Here is a 27,888-nt window from a genome sequence, read left to right on the forward strand (position 1 = left end):
GCGCGGGGCTGGGCGCGGCGCTGAGGCGGCGCGAGGCTCCCGCCCCGCCCTCCCGCGCCTGAGGCGATGGCGGCCCTCAGAGCCCGGCCGCGCTCAGCCCCCGGGGGGCTCAAAGCTCCTCGGTAGGCTCCGGGTGGCGCTTGCGGAGCCGCTGTGCCCCGGGGATGTGTCCCGCTGAGGGATCTGGTGGCTGAGGGGACCAACGGGGGGCTGGGGGGGCAGGGGAGCTGGCTGGGGCCAGGGCACACCCGGTTGTGATGGCAGGGAAAATGGCGAGGGGTTGGGGCCAGGGCGCTCCACGTCGTCAAGATAAGGGGAAACAGCGAGATATGTGGGGTCAGGGCACACCGGGTTGTCAATATCAGGGAAAATGGTGAGGGGTTGGGGTCTGGGCACACCGGGTCCTCAATATCAGGGAAAATGGTGAGGTGTTGGGGTCAGGGCACGCTGGGTTGTCAGTATGAGGGAAAATTTAATGAGCAGAGGAAGCCCAAACAGACCATGTTGAAGCATTCAGCTGCATCCCGTCCGTTCCTGGCACGCACAGCAGGCTGGGCTGGTAACAGCCTCCTGCAGACTGGGCTGAATCCAGGATGGGGTTTGCTGGCATGCTTGTGGGCTGTGAGGTGTTCAGTGAGGTTGGCAGAGGCCACTTGGTCCAAAAAGCAGGCAGAACGCTGCGGTCAGTTCACAGAATGGTTGGGATGGAAGGGACCTTAAAGGTCATCTAATTCCAACTCACCTGCCGTGGGCTGGGACACCTTCCACTAGACCGGGGTGCTCAAATTTTACTTAATTTCCGTTAAGTAAAAACATTTAAGTAAAAGCACTTCAACATTTATAGGACTACTTTTGCCAATACTAACATTCAAGAAGGCACTTTGAGAAATTATTGTCAATAACCCTTAAAACTATTCATTTAACTTGTTATCTATAAACCTCAAAAGAAAAAAAGAAAGCTCTTAATATCACTCTTGGATATTTGCCCTGGGCCGTAATTCTGCAGTCTTGTTACATATTTGTTGGGGCCAGAGCCTGTGTTTCTGCAGGCAAAGCCCCCAGGGAAGGTGCGCATACAAAAGCAGGAAATTGTAAGCATTTCCCACCAAGAGCCAAGCTGCAGAGTCCTGTGGAGCAGTGAACAGAGACCTGCTGAGGGATCACCAGAACTTTATTCAAAGATTTAATATTCTTTCCCTTCGCCTCTTGACAAGGAACAATGCTTACAGGTATTGAGGCTGTATATAATTATAACCCCAAAAGATTTCTTTCAAAGTCTTTTAACTAAAATGTGCTAATTAGTAATATTTGTTCAAGAGGTCTGTGTTTTCTTTAAAACAGTAACACAAAAGAATTTCACTACATACAAAAGAGGCTATCTGCACTGCTAGTTCTAAAAGTATTTAAAGTTGTGTTGTTACAAAAGATTTCAGAATTACCTGTAATCTCTTTCCATCTCCTGGGAGATTATTGCTGTTTGTATAATCTCATTATTTCAGTCACATCTTTACATATAAAATCAGAGTGAGGTAAGACAACAGTGATTTTATTTTTTTGTAACAAACTAAACAATTTGTTAATTATAAGTGTATATATTTTTACTCGCTAAGAATGGAAACTGAAGATTTTGATTATATACGTCAATTATAAAAGGACTGGTTTATCAGTTAACACTTGTAAAAGAAAAATCACATCATTTATATAGCAGTATATGGTCTTGAGAGACTCAAATTTGCATATCCAAGTTCTCTGCATTCATTTTCTTTAAACATTTCCTTGAGTTTTCAGGCTTTTTGCACTTCTCTGTCTGCAACAACTGAAATGTGCTGCAAAATTAGATTTCCTAAAGGAAGAGACTCAAAAATCTTTCTAAATGTTCACCACTTTAACTTTTTAGTAAGTTTTCAAATTGACAGTCTCCTTAATATAGATTCTGCAAAAATCCTGATGGGACCAAGATATCCATGGTGGGTCTGTAAGAGGGTGTGCACTAATCCAAAAATCCTTCACAGCGATGCCTGATGAATACTGCAGATCTAAGTCAGATCTTCTTGCTCCAGCACACGAGGACACAGGGAAGGGACGGCCCAGAGGAGCAGCGGACGCTCGCATCTCGGTACGGCTGTGCTGAAGGTTGTCCACCTCTGCCTGCAGAAACGGCTCCTGCCCTGACCAAACAGGAAAGGTACAGTCTGCTGCAGAAAAGCTATTTAAAAAATGCCACTCCTGGCTTTTCCACACCTCACCTTTCCTGCCCTGTGTTAGAAACAGGTTCTGCCGCTCAGCTGGAGTTTGGGGCAAATTCCTCAGAGTGTGTCCCTGGGGCTGGGGCTCCAACAGCCCTGCCTGGTTTTCTGGAGTCTGATTTATCTCCAGAGAGCCTCCATTCTTTCTGCATGCTTTTCCTGCAGGCCTGCTTAACAAACCACACATGCTGCTCAGTCAACAGCCGATTAACCCCATCATATACAGTTTTCATATTCGATTTCAAGGATGCCTCCCTATCCACCACTGCAGTCAAGACCTGGGCGGTTGCACTGGCTATGTCCCCAGCCCTCCCTCTGCTCCCACAGCTTAGCGCTGGTGTAGATGAGACTTTGATTCAGTTTAGCATTTTACAGAAGCCAGAAACGTGGCTGTGCAGGTTTAACAGTGAGAGAGACTTCTTATTGTCTCTTTCTCCAGTGTCTTTCACCAGTGTCAACACATGACAAATGTTAACTTTCCTCTGAACCCAAGTATTCTGAAGAACACTTTTAGGTATCTTGCAAGGCTAACCTTCCAGCTCTAACCTTCCAGCTTTTTAATGGCTGGCTTTTCTTCTAAGGCCTTTGAAAAGCAAATCTACAAATACAAAATCTGTTTTGCCTTTACCTTAATTAACCACCATGTCATCAACCATTCATTGCCAGAAAACATATCAAAGAAATTGAGTTAATTATTCAAGTTAAAGATCACAGCAAAACAGTGCAAACTGGAAAGGATAAAATGCAAACATGGTAAATTCCCATTCACTCATCAGGTGACAGTAAGCCATGGTAAATAAAATACTTAGCTCATGTTTCAGCTGGGAATTGGTACTGCTGATCTTATTTTGTAATCTGGACTTATTCCTCGGTTAAGGACTTGGAACAAACGAGGCATTATCTCAAGCATGGCCAAATTTCTCTTGCCTCCGTCATCATACCGTGACCTGCATGTTTTAAAACAGTGCTAAGGATCCCACAAGGCACTCTCCAGTTGCGCAGCAAATAATTCTCAGCTTTGGGTAACTTCATTGGTTTACATCAGTCTGAGCGGTGTTGTTGCAGGTGTTTGAGTAGAGGCAATTAACTGTAAATCTGCAGCAAAAGAATGAAATACAGGGGGAGAGAGTATCTGGTAAGCATCGGCTTCAGCTGCCCTCCAGTAAACATTTCACTTTGCATGATTATAACAGTGCTTGAACATTTCAGATAACCTAGAGCTCTTACTTTAGATTGTTTGGATGTAAAAGCAACACCTTTTTTTTTTTTTTTTTATCTTGAGAGAGCTGTTCACAGCAAACAGGAGGGAAGAGATTTAAAGAAACACTTTCCCTCAAGGCTGTTATTTAAGCAAAAATCAGCCAGTGAAATTTATATCTCAAACCTTCTACATTAATCCATCCCAAATCCTGCTAATAATAATTCTTAAAAACAGAGCTGAGGGGAAGAGCCCTCAGTGCTGCACCCACTCTGTACTCATTTGGCCAAAACTGACACACGCTTGGTTCGAGTCCAAGACCCTCCCACCTCTTCCTCTGGCTTTTATTTTGAATATAGCAGCAATAAAACACACATCTGAGCATCCTACTTCCACAGTATGTTGTTGTCACATTCTTCACCTTTAAAGAATTCCAGCATATGTTTCTCTAAGTGTTTCTCTCTATTTATTCTACAGAGTTCCCAGAATAAACTTAAATTATTGACTCTGATAGTTTTCAGTTGGTTTGGGCATTTCACTTCGGTGATTCCCTGAGCTTTGTGAGAGCAAACTCAGCTCAGAGCAGCTGTCTGCTTTCATTGTGAAAATGATTGGTTTCAGATGTTGTAGAACACTGAGGTCCTCTGGGTTTATTTAATAACAATAAAAAATCTAAATCTTTAGACTGAAAAAAAATAAGGCACATTCATACGTCTCGTGGCCTTGCTCCACAAATGGCTGATATCTGGGCATGTTTCCCCAGCATCCTCCCATTGCTTGGTTTGTTTTTCAGCATGTACTGGAGCTACCATCCTAGCTGGAACTTGGAGAAAGTTTTTCTTTTTTTAAATACAATATAATTAAAAAATATTTTAATATAGTAGAGCCCTCTCTTAAATCATTTGGGGATCAGCCCTCGGCAGGAGAGCAATGCTGCTTTGTTGAAAGGTGCAGACTCAGTCCTGGGGTGTCTTTTGGTTCTGTTTAGCAAGTGCTTTGCTGGAGAGACCACAGCTCTACTCGGAATTTTTCTATGCAACACATGCTCGTATATTATTTTAATTACCACTGGCTTTACTTACACATGCCTCTGTGCTTTCTCTAAACATTAAAAAGGTTAAGAAACCAATTTGTGAATTTTAATTTGTTGCTTAATTATCTTAATCCTTTTAAATTCTTCATTGCATCTAAACCAGTTTAAAATACATACTGAATTTCAAATATATACATGCATATATCTTCTGCTTAGCAAAAGCTGTGGTTAGGTGATACACAGTTTGGACTTGCTTTTCAAAATCCTTGGACAACCTGCACTGTTTAAAAATAAACAAGTGAAATTGTCTGAGCTAGCTAATTATTTTAATTGACAAATTCTCGGTTAACTGCGGTACAATATAGGGGCTGAAACAGTCAAAATAATTAATACTTTTCCAGAAGGACCTATTTCTGGTTGCAATTTAAGACTGTAATTTTTGGGCTGCAGTAAGCATTTTTTCTTCCCCCTCATGGGTTTCTCTCATTTCCCCCACAAATCCCCGTCTCCCTCTGCAGCACTGTACCTTCGCCATGGTAAAACACAGGAACAATTGTCTTTGGCGATTCTTAGGCTGTGCCCAAAGCCAGGAAACGTTTTATGAACAAGGGTGATTAAATCCTTCCTGAACATCTTCATCTCATTTTTAACAACAGGAAGTGTCAGGTTTAGTCAGATTTCTGCATGCGACCTCCGATGTGCATTTTCAAGGGGTTTCCCCATTTTCTTCTGCCACTTGCAAGGCTGATTTGTGTGTTACCCGGCAGCGCCTTAGATGCGTCCTTTCCCTACGGGGCATGTTGGTGCGTGCACAGCACCCCCCGTCCTGACGACAACGGGCACCGTCACCATGCCGTACTTTCAGATCGCTGGAGTCGCCGAAGCGGGCCAGGAGCCAGTTTTCATTTCCCGGTGACTTTCCCTACGGGCCGCTCACAGCCTGCCGGGCTCCCGTCTCCCTTCGCGCAGGAGTTTGGCAGAGTTGCTATGACGACTCGGCCCTGGTGTGCACAGCTGCAGCACCCAGCCCGCACCGCTCTCCGAGCGCAGGTTGGTGCCCGTGGGGTAGCTGGGGCTGGGGGCAGGAGAACGTGGGTCCAGCTCGAGGGTGCTTTGCCCTTCCAGCATGTGGGCTTTCCTGCAGCATCGCTCCTTTGCGTTTGTTTCCTTTGCCTTCGTTGCTAAAATCACCCACTCCCACTGCTCTCTTGCACCCTCATCTCTCTCATCACAAAGCTAAAGTGGGGACAACACAGAGGAATGGGCCCGCAGCCCCTCTGTGGGCTGGTACACACCTGGCCAGGGTGGCTGCAGGAATTTTCCCCCCTGAGCTCACAATGAGCTCCATTCCCACTGCCGCTGCCTGCCCCATGCTGCCCCAATGCCACGGGTGAGGAGCAAGATGGGTAGCACAATGAACAGCACTGCTTTGTTTTGGGTGGGAAGGATTGTGAGGCACCAATATATATATATATTTTTGGCAGTGATATCCCCCTAAATCATTTTTGAATGACCAAGTGGAAAACTAAGGATGAATGCTACCTCTGTTACTCTGTTTTCTAAGATATATCTAGCTTTTACTCCCTAGCAGTGAGCTATTTCCTAAAAACAAACAAACAAACAATTTGCTTGAACCAGTGCTCCTGCTTGGCAAGGAGCAGGTGGAGGATGAGCCCTGGGAAGCAGCTTGTCTGCGTCTCCACTGTGCCAGGTCAGGGCTGACCTTCGCTCATGTCCCAAAGTCCTCTTGCAGGTGCAGAGACCAATGCCCACCGCAGATCTATCCTGCTGAAGCTGATTTAGCATTTCCTAACATACTACAAGCCTATTTTTAGATAGTGCAGTTTCATACATTGGTATTTTTAGATACCTTCTGTTCGTCATATCCTTACATATATGTATAATTTATCTTTGATACAGTGTCAAAAACAGACATCAATTACTGACTCAGGTGCATATTAAAATACAGTTCACTGATAGCCTGTTCTGCGGTACCTGCCTTAGTAATTTCACCCTAATTTATTTCTGGCAATCGTTTGTTTTCCTCTCCAGCTGAAAACACAATGCCTGTTGTGAAATACCCCAGGGCCGTAGAGCCTCTCTGGCATGAATGGGACGGGAAGGCACAGAAATGTGGGTTAAGACATACGGTCTATGCTGTAAATGGGGATCAGTACACTGGAGAATGGTTGGACAACTTGAAGCATGGTAAGATGTATTGTTTGAAGAAAAAATACCCATAGAGGTGTCTTTACAAAGGTTCAAAGGGCCAGGGAATGGTCAGGGATTGTTATGTACTCCTGGAAGAGCATTCGTGTATGTATGACTGTGTTAAATATAATGCCATGCAAAAGTGTGCTCAGACATATTTCTGATAGGTAACATGAAGAGCTTTTACATGCACTCAGCTGCAGGGCAATTACCTGACCCATCTAGATTATGGATTTTAAAAATCCTCTAAAAATACAACCACCTGCACTCAGCTCCATGTATCCAAACCCGCCCCAGCTGTGCTCGACAGAGCGCTCTCGGCTCCCACCGCGCGGGTCGCAGGGAAAACACAACCCAGTGCACAGAAACAGCCCAGAAAAGCAGGGTTGCTGCTGCATCGCTAACATTGAAACGCGCTTGGCTTCTGTAGTATTAATTTAGCATCAAGCCTTCTCCTACCCGTTGCAATGACCTCCCTGTATTTCCTGTTCATTGAAACAGGTAAAGGCACCCAGATCTGGAAGCGCACCGGCGCTATTTACAGCGGTGACTGGAAGTTTGGGAAGCGGGACGGGTATGGCTCATACAGCATTCCTGACCCCGTGACCAAGGAATACAAGAAAGTGTACACAGGCTGGTGGAAAAACGACAAAAAATGTGTAAGTGTGATTTCCGGCATCTGCCCTGAAACATGCAAAAAAATAACTTAAAGTACTGGTTTCTCAAATGGTGCCTGTCCCCTGAGGCTGCATTGAAGGCGTGGAGGGGTTTGGGGTAAATTAATATGTAGAGCAAGAAAATGAAAGCAAGAACAAGAGATCTCAAATTGAAGCTGTCTCACAGTGGGGAGCCTTGCCTGCCCTCCCTTCCCTCCTGCCTCCAGGCTTGGCTTTGCTTTAAATTTTGCCTTGTCCCTCCAGAGAGCCCAGGAAGCTTCAAGAGTGGCATCCATCACCCTACAGAGCCTGCAGTCCCCAGCCCCAGCAGGAGGGACCCCCTGCCCAGCCCCACGCTGCCCCTCATTGCTCTGGCTCCCTCTAGATTAGCCGCACAGGTCGTGTGTCCGGGTGTCCGTGTGTCCTGACTCGCACCACCTGCTGTGCTTCCAGCATGCTTGCAGCAGTCAGAGGAACTTGCTGATGGAATATGGTTGCAAGCACTGCAGGAAAATACAGCTTAGAAGCGCTGTGCTGCGAGTTTTACAGCGCATTAAGCAAAAAACACAAGTTCTTCAGGAAATTAAGCCTGTCACATAAATCACTGGTTTTTCTACAGGGAGCTCAGTGAGGAAGTCATCTGGTAAAAATGACTGCAATCCTATGTGCAAAATCCTTTTAGGAGCATTTTCTGGTCTGCCAATGGGAACCTTGCATTCGCCTTTGTGTCCGCTCCTAAATTGAATCAATGGCCTCTTATGCTTCTAACTGGCGTGCAGCTCTCTGGCTCGAGCCTCTTTGCAGGAGCTTCCTTCCTCATTCCCTGAGAATGTATTTTGGATGGTTGAGCTCTGGCAAAATATTTACTATATCCAAACATCAGTAGGTTGTTTTTCTTTTTCTTTTACCCCCTATAAAATCCTCCCCTTCATATCCATGCAGTTTAGTAGAATTAGTGCTCAGAAAAATCAGTTATTTCTGTAACTGATTTTTTTTTCCCAGAGATAAATTACTGCTTTCTTCCTATGGGAAAACTCATTAATCATATGTAAATATTTCTCACTGGTATCATGCCTCGTTACAGGGATGTCTCTTACCTGGCAAGCACACGCAGAGGACAAACACCTCCCTGGGGTTTCTGGCCTGCACACAGTCACTGGGCTTAATTCACAAGTTCACCGAACAAATCATGTTGAGAGCCAGTTTGAGGAGCAAAACCTGTGTGGGTTTATGGATGGAGCAGAAGGCAAAAATCCATCGTTAGCAGCACTGGGATACTGTCAGTCTGCCCAGGGCAGGGAAAGGGTTGCCAGCCTGGGATGCTCAGGGCTGCAGGAGACATTGGCTGGGTCAAAGGACACCAAATCCCACTTGCAGAGGCAGGTGTCTTACATTGTGTATCCCCATGCAGGTTTATATACCAGTAGAACCTGCTTTTGGCTAAATATTAGCAGCAGTCATGCCAAAAATAATATACAGAGATATAAACCTGAGATTTTGTCACTGAAATATCATTGGCAAAAAAAGAATCCTATCGCATCACCTCTATTTCCTTCACCGCCCCTTCAGCACACGGATGGTGGTTGAGCTGTGCCATCAGGCAGCTACATATCTAAAGGTAGTAAGAACAGGAGCGGTATGTCCAGAAATTAATATCCCCAAATCAAACACTGACACCTTTCAATAGCGAGGCTCCTAACTGCCCGTCTCTGCTGCGCACAGGGCTACGGGACGATGTTCTACCCCAGCGGGGAGTGCTACGAGGGCGAGTGGAGCGGCGGGCTGAGGAGCGGCTGGGGTCGGATGTGCTACGGGGACGGCTCCGTCTACGAGGGGCAGTGGCTGGCGGGCCAGCCAGGCGGGCAGGGGATGCTGTGCCTGTGTAAGTACCAGCATGTCCACCTGCCCCTGTGCAAAACCCACATCAAGCAGGGATGGTCCTTCCCTCCGAGACGATCAGCATCACGCTGCTCTCCTGACACCGGCCAGATCGGTGGGTGCTGCCTTGCATCTCCCCCACAGCTTCATGTTGGGGTGGAGGCAGCTGCCCTGATTCCTCCCTCGGGGCTCTGGGCTGGAGGCAGCAGGGGCTGGGCAAGAGCAGGTGCCATGATGCTCAAGGCCACACGCATGGAAGCTTGCTTTTGCTATGATTTACATTTAAATGACAGGGATGGTTAGGGTTAGAGATAATATACTGTTAGGTCAGAGAAGAGAAAATCTCTCTTTTCAAGCCAGGCGCCTTGCCAGGCATGCTTTCTAGCTACTGCATACCAAAGAGGAGACCATTTTCCAGTACAAAAAACAACAGAGCTATCTTTCTGGGCTCACTATCCTCTCTCATACTTCTGACGCTGGCTCACATTGAGCAAATTAGTAGGGGTTTCATTAGTACACAATCCCTTCCCAGACATGACACTGAGTGTATCACAGATTGGGAATGTTGGGGGCATCATAAAAATAGAAATTTGGATTTTTTTTTTTCTTATTTTGCTGTGGATTTAACACATTTTTCCCCAAAGCCAAGAATCCCAGTCCTTCGCAGTATAAGACACTGTGTTCCAGGAACATTTGAAGGAATGTTATCTATTATTCATCTCTTCTTATTATCTTGGAAGCAATCTTAAAGCTAGTCATTAACTAAGCAAAGCAGCCGGGAGGAACAAGCACAACTTCCTCTGCACATCGCATACATGACTCTGCTCTCTCTGCTGGCTGTAAATTCAGCTTGAACCGATGGCTCATACCAGTGACAGCAACACATGCTTCCAGGGGCAGCTCAGTCAACTGCCCCACTTTGCTCCCATCCGAGTCACCCTCCCCACTGCAAACCGGACACCCTCCAGGCTGACCCACCACTGCTGTGCCACTCCAGAGCCTGGCTGCACAGCCTGGGCCCCCCAGTGAGCTGGATTCCTTTGGTTAAAAGCAAAAAAGTTCTTCAGCACAGGTCACAACGAGCCACAGCTCGGGGTAAATCGCTCCTCCTGGCAGCGTGCCTGGCAGGGTGAGCGTGGCCAGGAGCAAGGTGCTGCTCTGCCACCACCGCTGCAGCACGGCAGCGGGTGAGGGAGCCCTAGATACCCTGGTAGGACATGGGGTGACATGTGGATGGGGACATCCACAGTGACCAATGGATGGGGACACTGAAATGCCACAGCGCAGCCTGTGAAGGGTCCTACACAGCCCAGTCTGTGATTTTATTGTTTTCCACGTGGGCAGAGGCTGGAGAACAGGAGCCAAGCAGCTCCCAGGGTGATCCCACAATTTCTACCTGGGTATGTGTGTCATCTCTTGCCTCAAGGAATGGCAGAGTTCAGCTGAGACCCAAAAGGTATTTCCACTAAGTCACCTGGTCAGAAATGCCCATTTGTTGGCTTAGAAACCCTGTCTCTAGGAAAAGGCAGAGGGATCTCCTGGTGAGAACAGGGTGGCCTGGATGCATCCCAGCCCCACCAGCACCCTGTGCACATCCTGTTCTCAAACAGCAGCACTGGATGAGGCGGCTCTCCTCCCCTTGCAGCTCTGAGTCAGGCAGGGGCTTTTCCCATTGGTGATAGACTGATTCCCAGAGAGAAGCTCAGAGCACCCCCCACTCTCTCCACTTGCAGAAAACCACAGAGATGCCATACAGCTGGAAAAACAGCCTGCAAGAGATTGCATGAAGCCTTCAGACATTTCAGGAACTCCCATGCCGTAATTCCTTGAGAGGCAATCCAACTACAAGTATTATTTGAAATCGAGATTATTTTAGCTAGCTGCTGCTGCTACTCCTCCTTGCCCAGACAAGCAAAGCCCTTTGAGGCAGGCTCCCTCTGTGGTGTGTGGCAGGGACAGACCTGAAGCTCGTGTCCTGTCAGTGCTTGGGCTGTGAAGGTGACTCAGTGGCTTGGTGCCCAGCCCGAGCTCACGTGCTTGGGATTTGAGCACAAAATGAGTGTCAGCAGGAGGAGAACAAAGCAGGGCAACACACACCTTGTTCTGGCGACAAGCGTGGGCTCCTTCGCCAGGCACTTTCTCGCTCTGCAGTACAGCAAATGGAGCAGTGCCAAAGCAGCACCGTGTGCTGTGCTGTGGCTCCCTGGGAAGGGCCGGATCTGGAGCCAAGCAGATGATCTGCTCTTACCTCTGCTGCGTTGCTTCGTTTCGCATCTAGTCCCATGATGAAATGGTGCCCATTTCACTGCCTGTTCGTGTACTGAATTGCAGCAAATGAAAATCGGTATGAAGGAGGTTGGAAAGATGGAAAGAAGCACGGCCCAGGACGATTCTTCTACCTGGATAAGGGACAATTGCTTGAAGGCATCTGGGTGGCAGACATACCAAAATGTGGTATTATGATCGACTTTGGCCGAGATGAAGCTCCTGCCCCTACTCAGTATCCAATCCCAAAGGTAATTCCTAGGAATTGTTTTTGCTAACCATGTTTTCACCAACAGCACTCACCAGAGCTCGAGGTGGCTCTCAGGGCCACGCTTTGCTGTACAGCCACGGCACAGGCCCCAGGCTCTCGGGGTGCACACTCAGGCTCTTGTCCAGCATTGAGCTGACCAGCCCCGCAGGGACAAGCAGCCAGCCCAGTGGTACAAGTCCACTGCTGGAGCCTCAGACTCGCCCACACCTGTGAAAGCACGCACTTCTGCACCAAAACCTGACCCAGCACAAAAGAAACGCAGACAATAGCTGCAGAGACAACAGTGGGATTTGAGTGAAAACCAAATGACTTTTCTGAGCCCTCTCTACATAATTGATTTGCATTCTTTTTACTTAGATTGAACTAGCCGATCCAGATGCTGTCTTAGCAGAGGCCCAAGTGATATTTGATGACAACCAAAACTAATAACCAGATGCTGAAGAAAAAAAGAGATGCAAGATAAGAACGTAAGCCTGGGTTACTTACTCATTTGAGTCTCACGTCCTCGCTGTGGCATATCGCTTTGTGGTCACCCCGCTTGTCCTTCAAAACCGCCCCCATATGCTTCAGCATGAGGCCTCTTCCCACCCACCATTATTAAAAAAGAAAAAAAAAAACACAACAACAAAACAAAACAAACACAAGCTGGAAGAGGCAGTGACTGGCCACCTCCTCTGGCTTACTCCTTCTGCACAGAAATAGCTCTCCTGTTGGTTTCAAGGTCTTTAACAGTGCCTTAGAGAAGCAACAGGGTTTCAATTAAGTGCTATAAAAACAAAACCCTAGAGAAGTACAGTCAAATAAATGCACCCCAGCTTAGCTGGATACATACTGGTGAACCAAGCGGCTTTGGAAGCTGTAACAGGTGATGTTTCAATTAGCACTTTTATTAATGCAGCTTTACTTGCTGTCTGTGCACATCGTGTAACACAGTGCTTTTTTCCCTAACCGCACTAGAGCAAAGCCACACATCGAGCACCGGCTCTGCTCCTGTGCCAGCCCACGGCCCTGTGCCGGCTGCTCCGCCTGCACCGAGGGGCAAGGACCGTGTGGAGCTGCCAGCACCAATAAGTGTCACCTACAAGAACACGAAGGAAGGTGGCACTGCAGCCACCTGGTGAAAACTGCACTGTGGGAGAGCGTGTAATTAGTTCACCTGATTTAAACTGCGCTTCTGAGTATCGCATCTTGTTCACAGTTCAAGCGGTCCCTTGACTCTTCACATTTTCTCAGCTAGACGATAACCTACTTTCCTACTTAAACACTCAGAGTAACAAAACATGCCTAGGATCGAGGTGTAAGCAGTGCTGCGGGGAGGAAAACCATGCTGCCAACATTATGCTCCCTATACCTGTGTGAACAGGAAATTTCATCTTTGTATGACTGAGATGACTAATGGCATACATGTCGGAGTTCCTCAGAAATACAGTTAGGATTAGCACAATATAGCCACAGAGATAATGGATGCAGAGAAGAACATTTTTTTAGGCATCTAGGTAACAAATAATGAGCAGCAACCGAGCATATTTTATTTCATTATTTGAAGTGATTTTATATCTAAAGAAGTGATATACAACAACTGATGTTTAAAATGCTTCAGGTAAATGCATAATACCATTAGTATAAATAAAACCAAAACTTCGTGTGCACTCTTTAACATTTAGAGCCACGCGGTTGGGTCTGGTTACTGCCTCTGGCACACAGTTATTAGAGTGCCCAAGGTATGACATTCATGACCATTTCCAGAGCTGGAAAATGAGAGAAACACACTTGATATCAGAGATTAAATTGCAGAAAAGTTAGAAAAGCAGCTGTTGTAACAGCTCCATTAGCTCAAAACTTACAGCATGAAAAAATTAAGAAGTTTTTAATTTTGTATTTCCTAAACAAAACACTTCCCTGTCACTTTTTAAAAGATCTGCAAGATAAAAAGAAATTCAGCAACTTAAGGACAGAAAATAATTTTACAAAATAAGCTTGGAAAACATTTTCTGGACTTACATTCAAAATAACGTTAGAACTTTAAAATGCATAACTTACAGACAGAAGTGTATTGTTTAAGCCATTTGTTCTAGTATGAATATTGAGTCAGATCTGCTTCCTTTACTGAGTCTCCCTTCCCAATATGGGACTGGTATTTCATGGAAGGATGGGCAAATACATTTTGTGCCTACTGCAAAGATTTCATGTTTTGGAATGCTGTTGCATTTAATGCCTTTACTATTTAATCTTTTCAGTGCTCCATGAATGAATACCTGAGGAACTGTAGTCATAATTCTCACCATCAGATTTACACCAGTAATAGAATATTTATACCTGAAACACAAAATAATGGCAGAGCTACAGAAAATCCTGCCTGGCTCCTGTACGCCAGGAAGACTTGTGAAATTGGCAAGTGGAAAGTTGTTTTTTGTGTGTGGACAGAGAATATCCCAGCAAGAAAGCTGCTGAAAAAATGCCAAGTCCTTTTTTAATGGTTAGTTTTCAGAACACAAAATGCACCGCAGGTAGCCTTGTCAACACTTCACACTGCAGCAGTGCTGACATGAGGGATCAGTCCCAATCGCTTCAGTGGGCTGCTTCCCTGGTAAACACCACACTCTGCCACCCACCCTGTCGACACATCCCATGGCTTGTAAGTACATCGGGATAACCTGAGATGGAGGTTGGATATAAGAGACCACATCCAGCCCAGGCTCAGTCAGGTACAGCTCCCTGTAACCCATCTGGGTTTAAAAAAAGAAAAACGCCACAGGTTTATATTCCACAATGTTAGCTACAGTATGGGGTCAAGTTTTGTTCCAATAGATTTGAAACTTGTTTGTCTTAAAAAAAAAAAATAATGACTTTTACTCAGTGCTTTTACCCATTAAAGCCCAAAGCTTCTCCATACAAGAACTGCATTCCAGAAAATCCACTTCTAGACATAGCTGGAATTACTGAAGCAGCACAGCACAGCTGCTGCATCTTTCTTGGACACACCTCTTACCTAAGAAGCAAAAGCTTCCATTTGGCCTCGTAAGGAAGAAAACAGAAAAATGACACTGTAGCCTATCACAGATGCGTGTCTGAAAAGTAAGCAGCAATGTTAATTACAAATAATCTACTTTCATAAATAAATTGACATAGAGAAAATTAGTCTTCCAGATCCTTTGGAAGCAAAAAATGTCTGAAGTTATTATATACAACAACACTTCAGCAAGCAGAAGACTTTTTCTAAACAAGGAAGACCAAGGCATAGCTAATTACTTGGGAATCCAATGCAGAGAAAGCACCTTTTGCTGCTTGTGTCTGAGGATTTATTAAAAAATATATATTTTTTATATAAAAGTATAAAATAATTACTACTTTGGCTTGGAAAAAACAGCAGTGGTTCTGATTTTCAAGCAAAATTTATCCAGTGATAATTTCCATCTAGTTCCTCCTTTTTTTAAAAAAAGATTCCTAAATGGAAAACAGGCGATTCTATCTCTTCAGATAATACAATACGTGCCAGCTCACGAGAACTTTAGAGCAGTTATTGCTTTTATTTTCTTCCAAAGAAGAGTATAGTAGTCTCATTCCTACTCATGTGGCCATACCACATCACAGTAGGACTAGTCATGGGTGTTTAGCAAGTTATAAAATGTGTAACTGCCATAGGAAAAGGCGCTGGAGAAATCAGTGAAGTATTAATTACTTGGCAGCAAAACATACTGGGGAAGGTGGTGGGAAAGCTTTCACTTCTACCATCTGTCAGGCTTTCCAGAGAGAACAGCGCTAGCACTGAAACCAAGTGCTAATTGCTGCATATCCCAAGTAATTTGTATCATGCCATGCAACATGGATTGGACAAGCAGTATCTTCTAGTAAATGCCAACGTCAAATAAAGAGGAAAAAGGATTCTCTATCTGTCCCTAACAAATACCCAGATTTACAGTGTTGCTCTCCACGTATTCCTATAGCCACCATTCAGCACTAACAAGAAGCAAACCAGAGTGCTCACATGAGGAGGGATGCACGTGCAGTGCAAGCGTACCCCGCCATCCATTCCTTCAGATGTCAGCGATCCAACAGATTATGACAAGAACGTTTTTTTTCTCCATAAAGTTCAAACAACATTTATAAACCTTCTCTTTAAGGGAAAATCAACAGTTTGACCAGCTCATGCATGAGGGAGTCAACATAACAAGGCAGAAGCAGGACAGTGGGTTTATTTTCTTTAAGTACAGGTTTATGCAAAATGGGTAACAGCTGGGGAGATGGCATCACCTCTGTGATCCAGCTGATCCTGGAGCCGTGCAAATTCAGCAAGTTCATTCAGTTCCTGAAACTGCCTGTCTGTTTTATGGCTGACCAGTGACCTGTAGAAGTGGACGGCAAACACAATGAAAATCAGTCCAAAGGGAACCATAATAGACGTTGATGCAATGGCTGCTGCCTGTCCTGATGTGATGGTGGAGCTGCTGTTCTGGGACGGACCGCTAGGGTTCTTCTTTAAGGGAAGGAACTTCACCCAACACAGTAATACCACCTCTGCAAGAAAGAGCAAAGTCCCAATGACAGTAGAAAACGCCCAGGCAAGCTCAATGTGCCGGTGCATACGCTCGTGAGGGGATTCCTTTACAGAGTTGAGATTATGCACATTGCTAACGGCCTCTATGTTTGGAAGAATGCAGGTACTTATCATGAGTGCAAAAAGGTGAACTGCGACAAGGACGGTAGTACAGGCACTGAAGGCTATCAAGAGACCTCGTGGGTAGTCATGGTCTGCATCTAGTTGAACTTCTACCATAGCCACCTGAAAGGAAAGGGAAAAAAAAGGAGATATTTACTTGTGTTACATATTTTTTGGTTATTGATTATTCTAATTTCAAATTATTTTCATTGCAGGATAATTAAGCATGTCATACTAATTCTGTTTATTCTTTGACAATAAAAACACTTATTTGGGGCCCAAACGTTTCCGGAACATCATCTGATCCAAACAAAATTACAGACTACATTTGAACTTCTTTTCATGTCAATCTTACGTCTGAGCTATCACGCAAAGGCCACCTTTCTCATATTTGCTGCTCATTTGTAAAGCAAACCATCAGTATGTGCTAAACTACTAACAGCACAACCACCTTGCTACCTCCAGCTCATCCCAACAAAACAGCTGGATTTTAGGAGTCAAAGTATGTTGGCCACAAAGATTTCTTCTTTCCTGTATTATATCGTAGTGGCAGCTTTTGATCTTTTACTACAGATTATAAATTTTGTTGGATATTAGGAAATGTTGTGTGTCCCACACATATGTAGGATGAATACCGTAGCAAGTCTTTTGAAGTAGGTATCAGTAACACAAAGGCCTGGGAAGGCTGCAGGCTGCCCTTCACAAGCCTGGTGGTCCCTTCACCTTATCTATTTGTGTTCTGAAGAGCAGGAGCCTTTCACTAGGAAGATCACCTTTCCATGGGGCTCTTGGTGATATGCCTTCACTCAAAGTAAGTATATAAGCAGGCTCCAGAAAAGCAGTTCAGAATGTGAAAGGCTCCACAACGTCCATGGCCAAATAAGCCTGTTAGAGGGAATAAGCGTGGAGAAGACCGGAGGACAGAAAAGACGTTGCTAGCAACTCTTTGAACTACTAGGGAAAGATTTGAGAAGGAATTACAATTCAGCACGCTAATATCCCAGATTGAGAGAGTGCAGCAGTTTCTACTGTCTGAACTCATGGATATTGGTGTTTATAGAAGAAATCATCTGGTTCGTGGAACAAAGCAATATTAGACATCCCAGAGAGCACAAAACTCTGGAAATTGTGTCTAATCGCACCCCTGGGTGAGCACTCTACACCTCATGAAGATGCTCCAAGGCCAGCCCTCTACTATCCGATGCAGCCATGCCCTTTTACAAACCTGATCCCTAAGCATGCCTGTGCTTTAGGAGCAGAAATTCCCATTAAATAACAGCACTAGGAAATTTATAAACACAGCTGAAATATTTTTGATAAAAGAAATTACATAGCATGCTTTTAACAGGTTTTAAAACCGTCAGGTGATTTTAAGCATGTGCAACTGATGAGTGACGCTAACCCCAGGAACCTTCTTGAAAAGTCCCCTTTCCTGATAAATCTGCCTTTGAGACAAAGCACATTTCCATACAGGGGATAGCGCAACAATGTCTCTAAGTTTAGCGATCTTTCTCAAAGTATCTCATTAAATAAATAAAATATGTTCAAAACACAGAGGAAAAAAAATTAACGGCAGCCTTAAATCTGAACACATGTACCCCATATGAGGGAGACACAGAGTTCTGCTGCTCAGCACAGCTCAGACTGACTCGCACCTTGGCTGCCCAGTCTCAAATCTTCATGGAAGCAAGTCGGATCGCTCGCCCAGCGATCACTACCCTTGTCAAGAAGCAGTCAGCACCCGCTAGGTTGGGGACCGAGCCATTCCAGCAACGCCTCTGAGGAACGGGGAAGCTGGCACAGGTGCATGTGACTGAGGGAGAAGCAGTGGTACCAGGGCCTTGGACTCTCAGCAGCACTAAGCTCTGAGTCTAGCTCTTCTGTAACGCACCAGTTTGCCCTCAGAAGACCACGAAAACAGTTAGGCATTGTATTTCCTAACACAAATGAGCTCACAAGTCCCACCAAGCCAGGTTTAGCCCACTGCTAAATGACACCAATGGCTTGGACAGCGTTCAGCCTACAGTGCACGTTTCCAACACCTCCACTTTCATCAAAAGCTCACACAGAAAATTTCCTGAAGTGTAGGTAATATATGTGCAGGAAGATAGAGAGCCAAACTACACCAAGTCTGGGATCCCATCTCCATGCACACACAGAATCAGCATTCTAGGACACTGCAACTCTTTATTGCTAACGTCCCAAATATTAAGCCAACCGGGGCCTTTGCTCAGACATGTTTCAACAGGCATTCAAGGACTTTTGCCAATATTTTAATTCCTTTACTGAAAGCTTTTATCATCGTAAGCCTAACCAATCAGCTAGCGAACAACATCCAAGTGTTACAAGGAACTCAACAAGAAATTTTATTAATACATATACAATTCTTGTTCAAAGATCTTATGATACCATTTCTCAGCTGTGGAAAACTTCACATTTGAGAGGATAAACAAAGCCGTCGGGTGTCGCTTCTACGGGGATCACTCCTCAGTACCAAAGCACTCACGGGAAACTGGGCTTCCTGCGTGCTGTGTTTTTCCACAGAAAAACTGCAAGCCTTCAACACTGAGGATTCATTTTCATACTTAACAATTTATTTCATGCAAATTTTCTGGTGCATAGTTTGAATTTGAAAGCTAGGCTGCCAGATCTATTTTAGACTCAACAACATCCCACTATTGCAGGACATTTTAATCCTCCATCCTAGTACTTATTAGGATAACAACCAAATAAGACACTAAAGAATTGCATAAAAGTTTTTTTCTTTTAAAAACTGATGATTTTTTAAAAAGCATTTAATTCACCAAATACTGAAGACATTTTACATTTCTATTAATCAATGTCTCCACGTAATAATGATATCAAGCATCTGATTTTGAAGTTTAGTCAGACTCTCTTAATTCCAACATAACAGCTGCTCCTGAGCTCTTTCCATTTCAGTGTCAGCTAAAATTACATTTAATCCAAAAGCACCTATTTCTGATTTGGCTTTATTATATGCATACTCAAAACAACATCTTACAAGAAACAAGCTGAATTTAAGCAGCATTCAGACACTCATAGTTCTGCGCCTATATAAGCACAGAGAAAATCGCAGGGAGAGCTGGTCTACAAAAAATGGGGGCGCAGACCAGGAACCCAAGTTACCCCAAGTTCAAGGTACACAGCAAAGCTTCGGTGTATGGCTGACAAAGGCATTGAGACCGATTTGCTCTGCACGGGATGTCTGTTGTGTTGGTAGGCCCCCAAATCACCTCTCAGAAGTGCTTTCAGAAATCTGTCAAGACTGTAGCTGTTACTTAAGGCTTGGCACAACTAAACTCACGAGCAGGAAGGGTGTAACTTCCTTCAGCTCAAACCATACCATGCAATTAGCTACTCTAATTGCAAGCATACCCTCTCTATAAAAATAATTACAGAGACCATCACCATCATCTGAACGGTAACCCCAGCACGAGCCTTCTAACATGTGCAATAATCTGGCAGCCAAGTAGTCACCACCACACACTGCCAATTACCCCCAGCTTGGGACACTAAGAAGTTAAGCTGTGAGTAAAGCAGAGGCAGGGCAGTCAGCCACCCTGCCTCGAAGTCTTGCGCGCACCCCAACACAGCCAAAACCTGCCAGAAAAAGGCTCCGTACCAAGGGAGGGCAAGTTCCTGATTCCTAGAAAACAAACAAACACACACAAAAAAAATGGAGCATTCCACAGGGGGTGCATGCCTAGGACAGTTTCAGCATCTTCTCTTGAGTCCCCCCCCCAGCAGCTTGTGCCAGCACAGCTCTGATGGCAAGCACCAAGGGAGGCCACCATGAGGGAGGAAACCCAGCTGGCTGTCGTGCCAGCAAGCAGCACAACCTCCTCCCCACGGCTGGAACCAGAGAGAAGAGTACTAGCAATCACGTGCTGGGACAGGAAAGAGCCTACAGCAAAGTGAAGAACAGAATTCTCCACGGGGGGTACAGCAAAGCCTCCTTGTGCTTGCACCTGGCAGACTAACTCCTGCTTGACCTCTAAGTGAAAAACCAGTTTGTGCTTTCTGTCTCCTCAAACTGACAAAGAAGCTAATTTGGGAACCCTTTCACTATAAACTAGCAGAAAAAACTGCCAGTGCTTTTCAATTGCAAGCCTCTGTTCTCAAGAGCAGCAAACTGCCTGGGCCAGGCTTGAGGCACCTAAACCAAGAAGCTCCATTTTTTCATTATGAGGCCCTGCGTCTGTTTTCAAACAGCGATGCAAAGCAAGAGAAGTTCCTGTCTCCTTTGCTCACGCTGCAATTTCAATACACAGATCAGAACTGCTCTTGTAAGGTTACACTTACCATACCAGGGCCCCCGTGAGCACATCTGCTATGATCCAAGCCCATGCAATGCACGGTCGGATGTGTACATGCTGTGCTCCACGCAGGACATTCTTCCTCCATGACTTCCGTTACGTTCCGCTACCATTACCTTGCCTTGCTGCGTAACCATAGACTAACGCAGGCTGGAAGACACCTCAAGAGGTCATCTGGTCTAATCCCTGGCTCAGAGAAGAGCTAACTTTAACTTCAGATCATCCTACAGATATAATTGACAGATTTACTGCAGCCCTCGACGAAGCTGTAAATCTGAAATAGAGTTTCCTGACAAAACTAAGGGACTCTCGTGGTCATAGGATGCAAGACTGGAGTCTTCAAAGAACTAAAGGAAGCGGGGCATTCAGATGCTATCCCAAGTGCTCTGAAAGTTTCTATCCATAAGAGCACTGACACAGTGACTTAGATTCTATAAAACATCAACTTCTCTGTTTTACAAGAAGAGAACTGTGATAACAATAAAACCATTAATAAAACTACTTTCACCAGCAATAATGCAATTCTCCATAAAGAACCAAACACACAGCTACAAACAAAGCTTATATGGTCACAGAAATGCAGGATGAGCAACTGTCCTGGCTTGCCACTTGTTCATTTTTACCGCAGCAGTGGGACCTCAATAAACAGCTTGCTTCACACTTCAGCATTATTCCCCAATTTTATAGGCTACAAGAAAGGTTTCAATTTCAGAATAAAGCAAGTTTCAATTCCTGTTTTAGGATCGCCTTCTCCAAAACAAGTATTCAGAGGAAATAAAATGTGAGGGACACCAATCAGAAGGAAAACAAAAGGGAGGACTGAACTAAGAGCCACCCATGTAGCAGGTCATAATGACACTTGAGATTCAACAGTGGAAAAAAGGTACGTGCTCTTTGCTATTACGGGCAACAGCAGCAAACAGCTTCTGAGAGCTCTCTGACAACCACAGGCTCACAGCCTTTTCAGCATCAGTAGCCACTGCTGTATAGAAAAGGAAATAAAATGCCTTATCTTATACAAGTAAATCTGTATTATCTAGGACCTATTTATAGATGACTTCCTCTACTCCCCTTCCCCACAAAGGCGACCCTGAGCTCTGGCAGGCAGGAACATAACACGGGCTGGGAGCCTGCGCTGTAACCGCTGCACTGTGCAACTTGTTAGGGTCTGCCTCTCGCAGCAGCAAGTATTGCCGTTAACATACAGCTGCAAGTCAAGGCCGAGTTCAGCACGTTTCATGCCACAGAGAGAGCTTCAAACCAAGCAGAGCCACAGCAATTTCTAACTCCTCGCTGCTGACTGTAGCTCTGATGACCACCCTCTCCACTGAATGCCCGATTTTAGCTAAAAGCATTCTGTAACTCGGGGCTGCGGTCAGTGCCCACTGACGGCCAGGTGACAGGACTGCTGTAGATTTGTCTCCTGTACGCTACATAATGCTATCTGACCTGTCTAGAGCTCCAAAGGCAAGCGCTCTTCTCTCCTTTTTATCTGAGATTCAGAGAGCGAGAAACCAGTATTATTAAAAGTTACTGGATTTAAACATAGACAACCTTATAACGACACGTTTAATGGAATACTCTTGAGAGACACTGGCTCTTGGTACCGTCACATTCTTACTATGCCTACCACTCACGGAGGGAGCTTCCTCGCAGATCGTCACAAACAAAACCCTTCCGGAAAGGTTGCTGGCTTCAAACATCAGTCTTACTAAAGGCACTTACTGAGCCCAAGTCTAGGATTACCTGTACATCCTCGCAGGATTGCTCTCACCTCCTCTTCCCTGGCTACAGCTACCGTTCCTAGATAAGGAACTGATTCAGAAGACGACAGTTTCTATACCACATGATATGTCAAGAATGGCTTTTAAGAAAGCTTCCTTCCTGGTTGCATATTTTAAGGGTCCATCCACACAAGGAGAACTTCACCTGGAGAAGCACACCAGAGCTACAGCACCTGCACCTCACCATGCCAGAATACGCCCCAGTAAAATTGCACACAGCAATCACTAAAATATTTTAATCGACACCTACCTGCAGAAATATTTTCTTACCTTCACTTGCTGCAGCTCTGACTAGGCTCGGCTGCATCTAGCTATCCAAACACTTCCATGCACTAGCGACTCCGTAACACACACGACTCTGAGCAGGAAGCCCCCCCACAGGAGAGGTCTCTCCGAGTCTCGGGCTCAGATCACTAGGTTATTTCAATAACAAATCCCACCTTCTAACCCCAGCTTGTCTACATGTGGGACCGCAGGGAGGAGATGGGATCGGGATGGGATCGCAGGGAACTCGTGCTCCTCTGGCTGTCCACGCTCCGGAGCCGGTCGGTCTCTGTTCCTGACAGCGCTGCTCGCTCCCAGAGGCAGAGGCACAAAGCCAGGCTCTCCACCGAGTCTCTGCACCATTCATTATGAGTTATAAACATCTCATACAAAGACTGGCTCTGGCCTGTACAGAGTCACAGGAAATTTAAAAAGAAGAGCCAAAACAACGACATTATTACTGCTTTTTTACACAGAAGAGAAAGTGAGCTTCCTTTATGGTCTGTCTAGAATCACGGCTGGGGCTTGTTACGGTGCAGAATGGCAAAGCCTTGACAATCACTAAGTCACCACTGGAACAGAAGTGCATGATTTAATTTTATTTTGTTGGTAAACATGAAAATGCAGTACCCACGTAAGAGGAATAAACACATCTTAAGGCGGCGGCATCTCCACACAGCATAACTTACGATAAATTTAGTTTATAAGTACAAGGTCAGATTAGACAGCACAGCAGGGAGAAGAAACCACAGCTTAATGTCACCTTGACATCCTCCAAATCAGAGCAGCCACCCGCAGCTGCTGTTAGAGCCCTAAGCACTCCTCGCTGCTGCCTTCCTCATCTATAACCTGAGACAGGGATGCTCAACGGAGCAACAAAACGCTGCTTTCACGACTGTAAGCAAACAGAAGAAACCTTTCACACAGACGAGATTCTTCCAGGCAAGCCATAACCTCCAGGTGCAACAGCAATGTAAAAGGCAAGTGGTGGCAGAAGCCATGAAACCAGGCCTGTAAGGCTTTACTGGAGGTTACAAACCACAGCTGTTGCACATTATTCTACCAGAATCCTGGTTAACTACAGCTACAACTCCTGAAGAGAGATCACTGCAGAGTGATTTAGAATGGCAGAGTAACCCTTACTAGACAAGGGCTATGCTATCTGCTCAGCGCTGGCAGCAGCGGGGTCTGGATCCTTCCCTAAATATCTCCATAATAGTTGATATTGAAATAATGTATATCAGTGCAGCCGATCTTCTACAAAAGATGACTGAAGCCCTCTGCAGAAGATTGTATTGGCTACATTTCAAAGGCACGAGCTGATGGTTCTTTGATGATATCCAGTATTTGAAGCTTATATACTACTATTTATGACACTCTGCCCAGCTTGAATCATGAGAGGCATTTACAAGTTAAGTGCGCGCTGTCTCGTAAGTAACGTCCTCCGAATTCTAAACATAACTAAATCAACTATCATGGCTGTATAACGCAGATCCCTAATTTAGGCTCGGGTATTTTCACAGAGCTGTCAATTTTTTTTTTTTTTTTTTTGGGGGGTGGGGGGGAATGTTTGAGTTTTCCAGTTTGATGGCTGTTGGGATTTAACAACTTCCCTGATTTTTTCAACTCCGGTATCATGCAGTTGTCAAACTACCACGATGCAACTGTGGTGACAAAATGATGCTAACACATCCGCTTAATTATTCCAACAAAAATAACCTGCCAGCAATCCTCCTGCACTGGAGATTTTGATACTGCCACTACAGGTGTGGATGAGCTAGTGTTAGCAGCACTGGATATGTTCTGCAAAATATTCCTGGTGGTGATGGTCAGCCCTGAGATAAACTGGGTTAAGACAAAGACAGGCATGGAAAAGGAAGTCAGGCATCAAGATCTAGAAGATGAAACAGAAGTGTGAATAAATCCTTGATGCATCTACCAACACACGGAGGGAACCCTCCATTCCTTCCCTTCATGGACTACATATGCCCCCCAGTTTCTTTCCTTACCCCTAAACGTTTGGGGGACTTATAAATTTCACAGCTCTCTGTTTAGGAATATGGCAGTGGAAGACAGCATCCAGGGAAAACTGCCCAAAGTAAATGCTGAGGTTTACTCCTGGGAAAAGTGGCTCTAACATCAGTTTGCAGCCACCAGACCCTGCACCGCTCTCCCTGAGGTTAACACAAAGTGTAAAATACTGATTTGCAGGCTCTAAAACAAAACTGATCACGGAGCAGGCTTTTAATAAGTTTCCTCTGTGGAAGCGCGACCTGACATTTCATGCTCTACACGTCACTGCCCTGTGCAATCCCTTGACTTCGGCATGCATCATTTAACTAGGGTAAGCTTAACTAATCTTGAGGGAATGAGCTCTGAAAAGGGCTGCTGTTACATACGAGATTAGTCCAACAATAAAGGACCAGTTTAGCGGGGGTACACTTAGCTCATACTAGAGGACGCAAGCACTGTTTAATAAAAGAACAAGGATCAATGGAGCAGGCGTGGAGACGTGCACATTCCTCTCCTGACAATTCCCACCGATCTGCTGGGCGGTCCTGAACGTGTCTTTTAGGCTCTTTCTTCCCTGCGTTGATAAGGAAAAGGGAGGAACAATGACACTTAATTGCTGTACTAAGTTTGAGATCCAAGACTAGATTGTACTTGAGCAGCCTATTGTTCAGATATCAGGTGCTGAGGAATCTGCTGAAGCTGGTAAACAATGCACAGGCGTGGCGGCAGCAAGAAGGCCCTGCTTTTCAATGCAGAAATCGCTGAAGAAAACTTTAGCAGATAAGCAAAGTTATTCAAAAGAAACCTAAAAATATTTGAAAGTCAAGTCAGCTCTTCTGGAAACCGATGAGGAAGTCCCAGCCAGACAACAATCTCTTAACAGCCAAACCAACGAGGCTACAAGTTGGTTTTTCTTTAACAAGGTCACACTGGACATCAAAGCAGAACTTTTGAGAGGGTAACTTGAAGAAAATCAAAATGGGATGAGTATTCACAGGCAATGTTCCTTCCAACTACAGCTTTTGCTAATCAGAACAAAGTGGCTTTTTCCTGAACTACCCTGAGCAACATCAATTCAAAAGCAGATGCTTCCAGCTGCAGGACTCCGAGCTCCCAGATCTGCAGACAGCCAGGAAAGCAGTGGATGCACCTCGCACATCCACAGGACGCTAAGAACCCACACAGCAGGTATTTAGAGAAAAGCACAGTGCAGACTACAGCTTTCCCCTTCTGTCCTCTCTCCGTGAGAAATCCTGACTCGAGCAGCCAGCCTGGCAAACTGCTCTGACACAAGAGGAGCGCACAATGAGGGAAACCCAGCAGCAGCAGCGGTGTGCGAGCTGCGCGTCACCCAAGGAGACCCGAGCCCAACATGCCGCTGCACCAACACAGCTGCCTGTCAGTCAAACGGGCCCCGGGCACCGCCACCCCGAGGAGCTGCGGCTGTTTTTAGCCATCCAAGAAGGGCAGTGACATTTATTTGACCGTCAGAAGGCGGCTGCGGACCGGCTGTTGTGTTTTGAAACAGCATCCTCCAGCTAGAGCAGTGGTCTGGCGGGGGGTTCATCGCACGGCGGGGGAGTGCCTTGCTGAAAGAGGGGCAAAAATAAATCAACGCAGAACAAATGCATGAATATGAAGTATTTTCACAGACGCACAGGTGGCTGCTTGGTAGGTCAGGGGACCGGACATGCGATGGAGTCTGTAAATGACCGTATTTCTGATTATATCCAGCTTCCACTTGAAGCAGTTAGAGTTACCAGGCTGTGATCCTGTAGCAGACCCCAAGCACACTAACACCACGAGGCATTCCCAAAACTCGCACAAAACCCCTCAGCGCTGAGCAGCCCCCGAGTTCCTCCACACACACGCACAAACGGCGGCGCTGCGAAAGCCCGGCGACAGGCGCAAGGAGTTGGAGGGACACCGCCAACTCTAAGACCCAGCGCAAAGAAGGAAGAAAATAAAAATAAAAAGGATCCAGAAGCAGAGCCACGGTGAGCGCCGGGCGAAGCGGAGCAGCTCCAAGCCCGGCGGGGCCGTGGCCGGGCGCTCCCGGGGCCTCCCCCCCCTCAGGCGCCTCCTCACCGCCGCCCCGGGGCCGCCCGGGTGTGCCGAGCCCCGGGGGCAGGAGGCCGGGGAAGGGCCGGGGAAAGACCGCTATCGCCTCAGGGCTTCGTCCTCGGTCAGAAAAAGGGGAAGCGGCGGCACCGCTTCGCCTCCCCCCCCCGCCCACGCTTCCCGCCCGAGCCCCGGCGGCCCGTCAGCGCCCCTCGCCCGCCGGGCGCTCACCATGGCGAAGCCGGAGAGCAGCGCGGAGGTGCGGCTGGAGGCTTTCAGCTTGGCGCGGCTCAGGTAGAGCTTCCGCCAGGACAGCGCCTGCATCGAGTGCTCGTTCAGGCTCATGGGGCTCCGGGCGGCGAGGGAGCGGGCGGAGGAACTGCTCGGGAGGCACCCGGCGGCGGCGGCTCCTTCCTGCGGCACAGCGAGGGCACCGGCTGCGCTAACGCCCCATGGCGCCCGGCGGCTGCTTCTGCTGCCGGGGCCGCGCCTGCCGCCACGCCGCGGCGAGCCTGAGCCTGCGCCCGCCGAGCGCCGCCCCGCAGCCGCCTCATTGGGGCCCGGCCCGGGGCCCTCCTCCGCCACCGCCCCGCGGCTCCGCGCCCGCTTCCCGGCGGCCCGAGGGCGGCTCGGAGGCGGCCGCTGCCCGCCGCTGGGGTGAGGAGCGGACCCGGCACGGCCGCCCCTCAGCGGGCCCCTGAGGGCGAAGCCCCGCCGAGCAGGTTGCTGTTTAATTCGGTAACGAGAGCTTAGTTCCCGGGGAGCTGTAGTTTGTGAGGGAGTTTCTTACAGCCCCCTCCGCTCGTTGCTGGTGAATCCACACAGGACAGAAAAAGGGACGGGGCAGCTGCCGCCCCCCCTCAGAACGCAGCCACCCAGCCCTTCCTCAGCTACCTCACGCACTAGCCTCCCTTCCCAAAAACCTTGAGCACAATCTACATCCGTCCTTTGGAGCCAAACCCCTCTGAACATTCACCCTCGCTTCGTTTAAAGCTGATACACCTAGACGTTTGT

The 27,888-nt window shown here is 46.5% G+C and overlaps 2 protein-coding genes and 1 long non-coding RNA gene across 8 annotated transcripts; 1 reads left to right on the forward strand and 2 right to left on the reverse strand.

Moving 5' to 3' along the window:
- Nucleotide 1: 1 nt before the first annotated feature.
- MORN3 (MORN repeat containing 3) lies at nucleotides 2-27,086 on the forward strand. Of its 6 annotated transcripts, XM_080559483.1 has the most exons (9): nucleotides 16-122; nucleotides 2,061-2,185; nucleotides 5,343-5,527; nucleotides 6,530-6,685; nucleotides 7,190-7,347; nucleotides 9,067-9,226; nucleotides 11,554-11,738; nucleotides 12,116-12,225; nucleotides 15,703-16,698. In XM_080559483.1, the coding sequence occupies exons 4-8, from the start codon at nucleotides 6,541-6,543 to the stop codon at nucleotides 12,182-12,184; spliced, it is 717 nt and encodes a 238-aa protein (XP_080415609.1). In that variant the 5' UTR covers nucleotides 16-122; nucleotides 2,061-2,185; nucleotides 5,343-5,527; nucleotides 6,530-6,540; the 3' UTR covers nucleotides 12,185-12,225; nucleotides 15,703-16,698. The 6 variants fall into 6 exon arrangements, with proteins under 6 accessions (XP_080415605.1, XP_080415609.1, XP_080415604.1 ...); XM_080559482.1 differs by lacking the exons at nucleotides 16-122; nucleotides 15,703-16,698 and adding an exon at nucleotides 21,494-27,086 and having other exon boundaries at nucleotides 1,237-2,185; XM_080559481.1 differs by lacking the exon at nucleotides 16-122 and having other exon boundaries at nucleotides 1,237-2,185.
- Nucleotides 2,031-5,480, reverse strand: LOC308179405. The gene is made up of 3 exons (XR_013940349.1): nucleotides 5,004-5,480; nucleotides 2,247-3,341; nucleotides 2,031-2,168 (listed from the first exon to the last, which is right to left on the reverse strand). It is a non-coding gene; the product is annotated as an uncharacterized lncRNA (long non-coding RNA).
- LOC308179402 (calcium release-activated calcium channel protein 1) lies at nucleotides 13,266-27,420 on the reverse strand. Its single transcript, XM_080559485.1, has 2 exons — nucleotides 27,106-27,420; nucleotides 13,266-16,538 (listed from the first exon to the last, which is right to left on the reverse strand). The coding sequence occupies exons 1-2, from the start codon at nucleotides 27,217-27,219 to the stop codon at nucleotides 15,972-15,974; spliced, it is 681 nt and encodes a 226-aa protein (XP_080415611.1). The 5' UTR covers nucleotides 27,220-27,420; the 3' UTR covers nucleotides 13,266-15,971.
- Nucleotides 27,421-27,888: the final 468 nt, after the last annotated feature.

The sequence above is a fragment of the Anser brachyrhynchus genome (assembly GCF_964034855.1).
Source record: "Anser brachyrhynchus genome assembly, chromosome: 17".
NCBI lineage: Eukaryota > Metazoa > Chordata > Aves > Anseriformes > Anatidae > Anser > Anser brachyrhynchus.

Bases quoted from the DNA above. Each gene is read 5' to 3' on its own strand.
- MORN3 (XM_080559479.1), top strand. From the start codon at position 2,022: ATGAATACTGCAGATCTAAGTCAGATCTTCTTGCTCCAGCACACGAGG. The intron at 2,186-5,342 runs GTACAGTCTGCT...CCGTACTTTCAG, and splicing joins GCCCTGACCAAACAGGAAAG to ATCGCTGGAGTCGCCGAAGC. The intron at 5,528-6,529 runs GTTGGTGCCCGT...TTTCCTCTCCAG, and splicing joins GCACCGCTCTCCGAGCGCAG to CTGAAAACACAATGCCTGTT.
- LOC308179402 (XM_080559485.1), bottom strand. From the start codon at position 27,219: ATGAGCCTGAACGAGCACTCGATGCAGGCGCTGTCCTGGCGGAAGCTC. The intron at 16,539-27,105 runs GTGAGCGCCCGG...CTTTCCTTTCAG, and splicing joins TGCTCTCCGGCTTCGCCATG to GTGGCTATGGTAGAAGTTCA.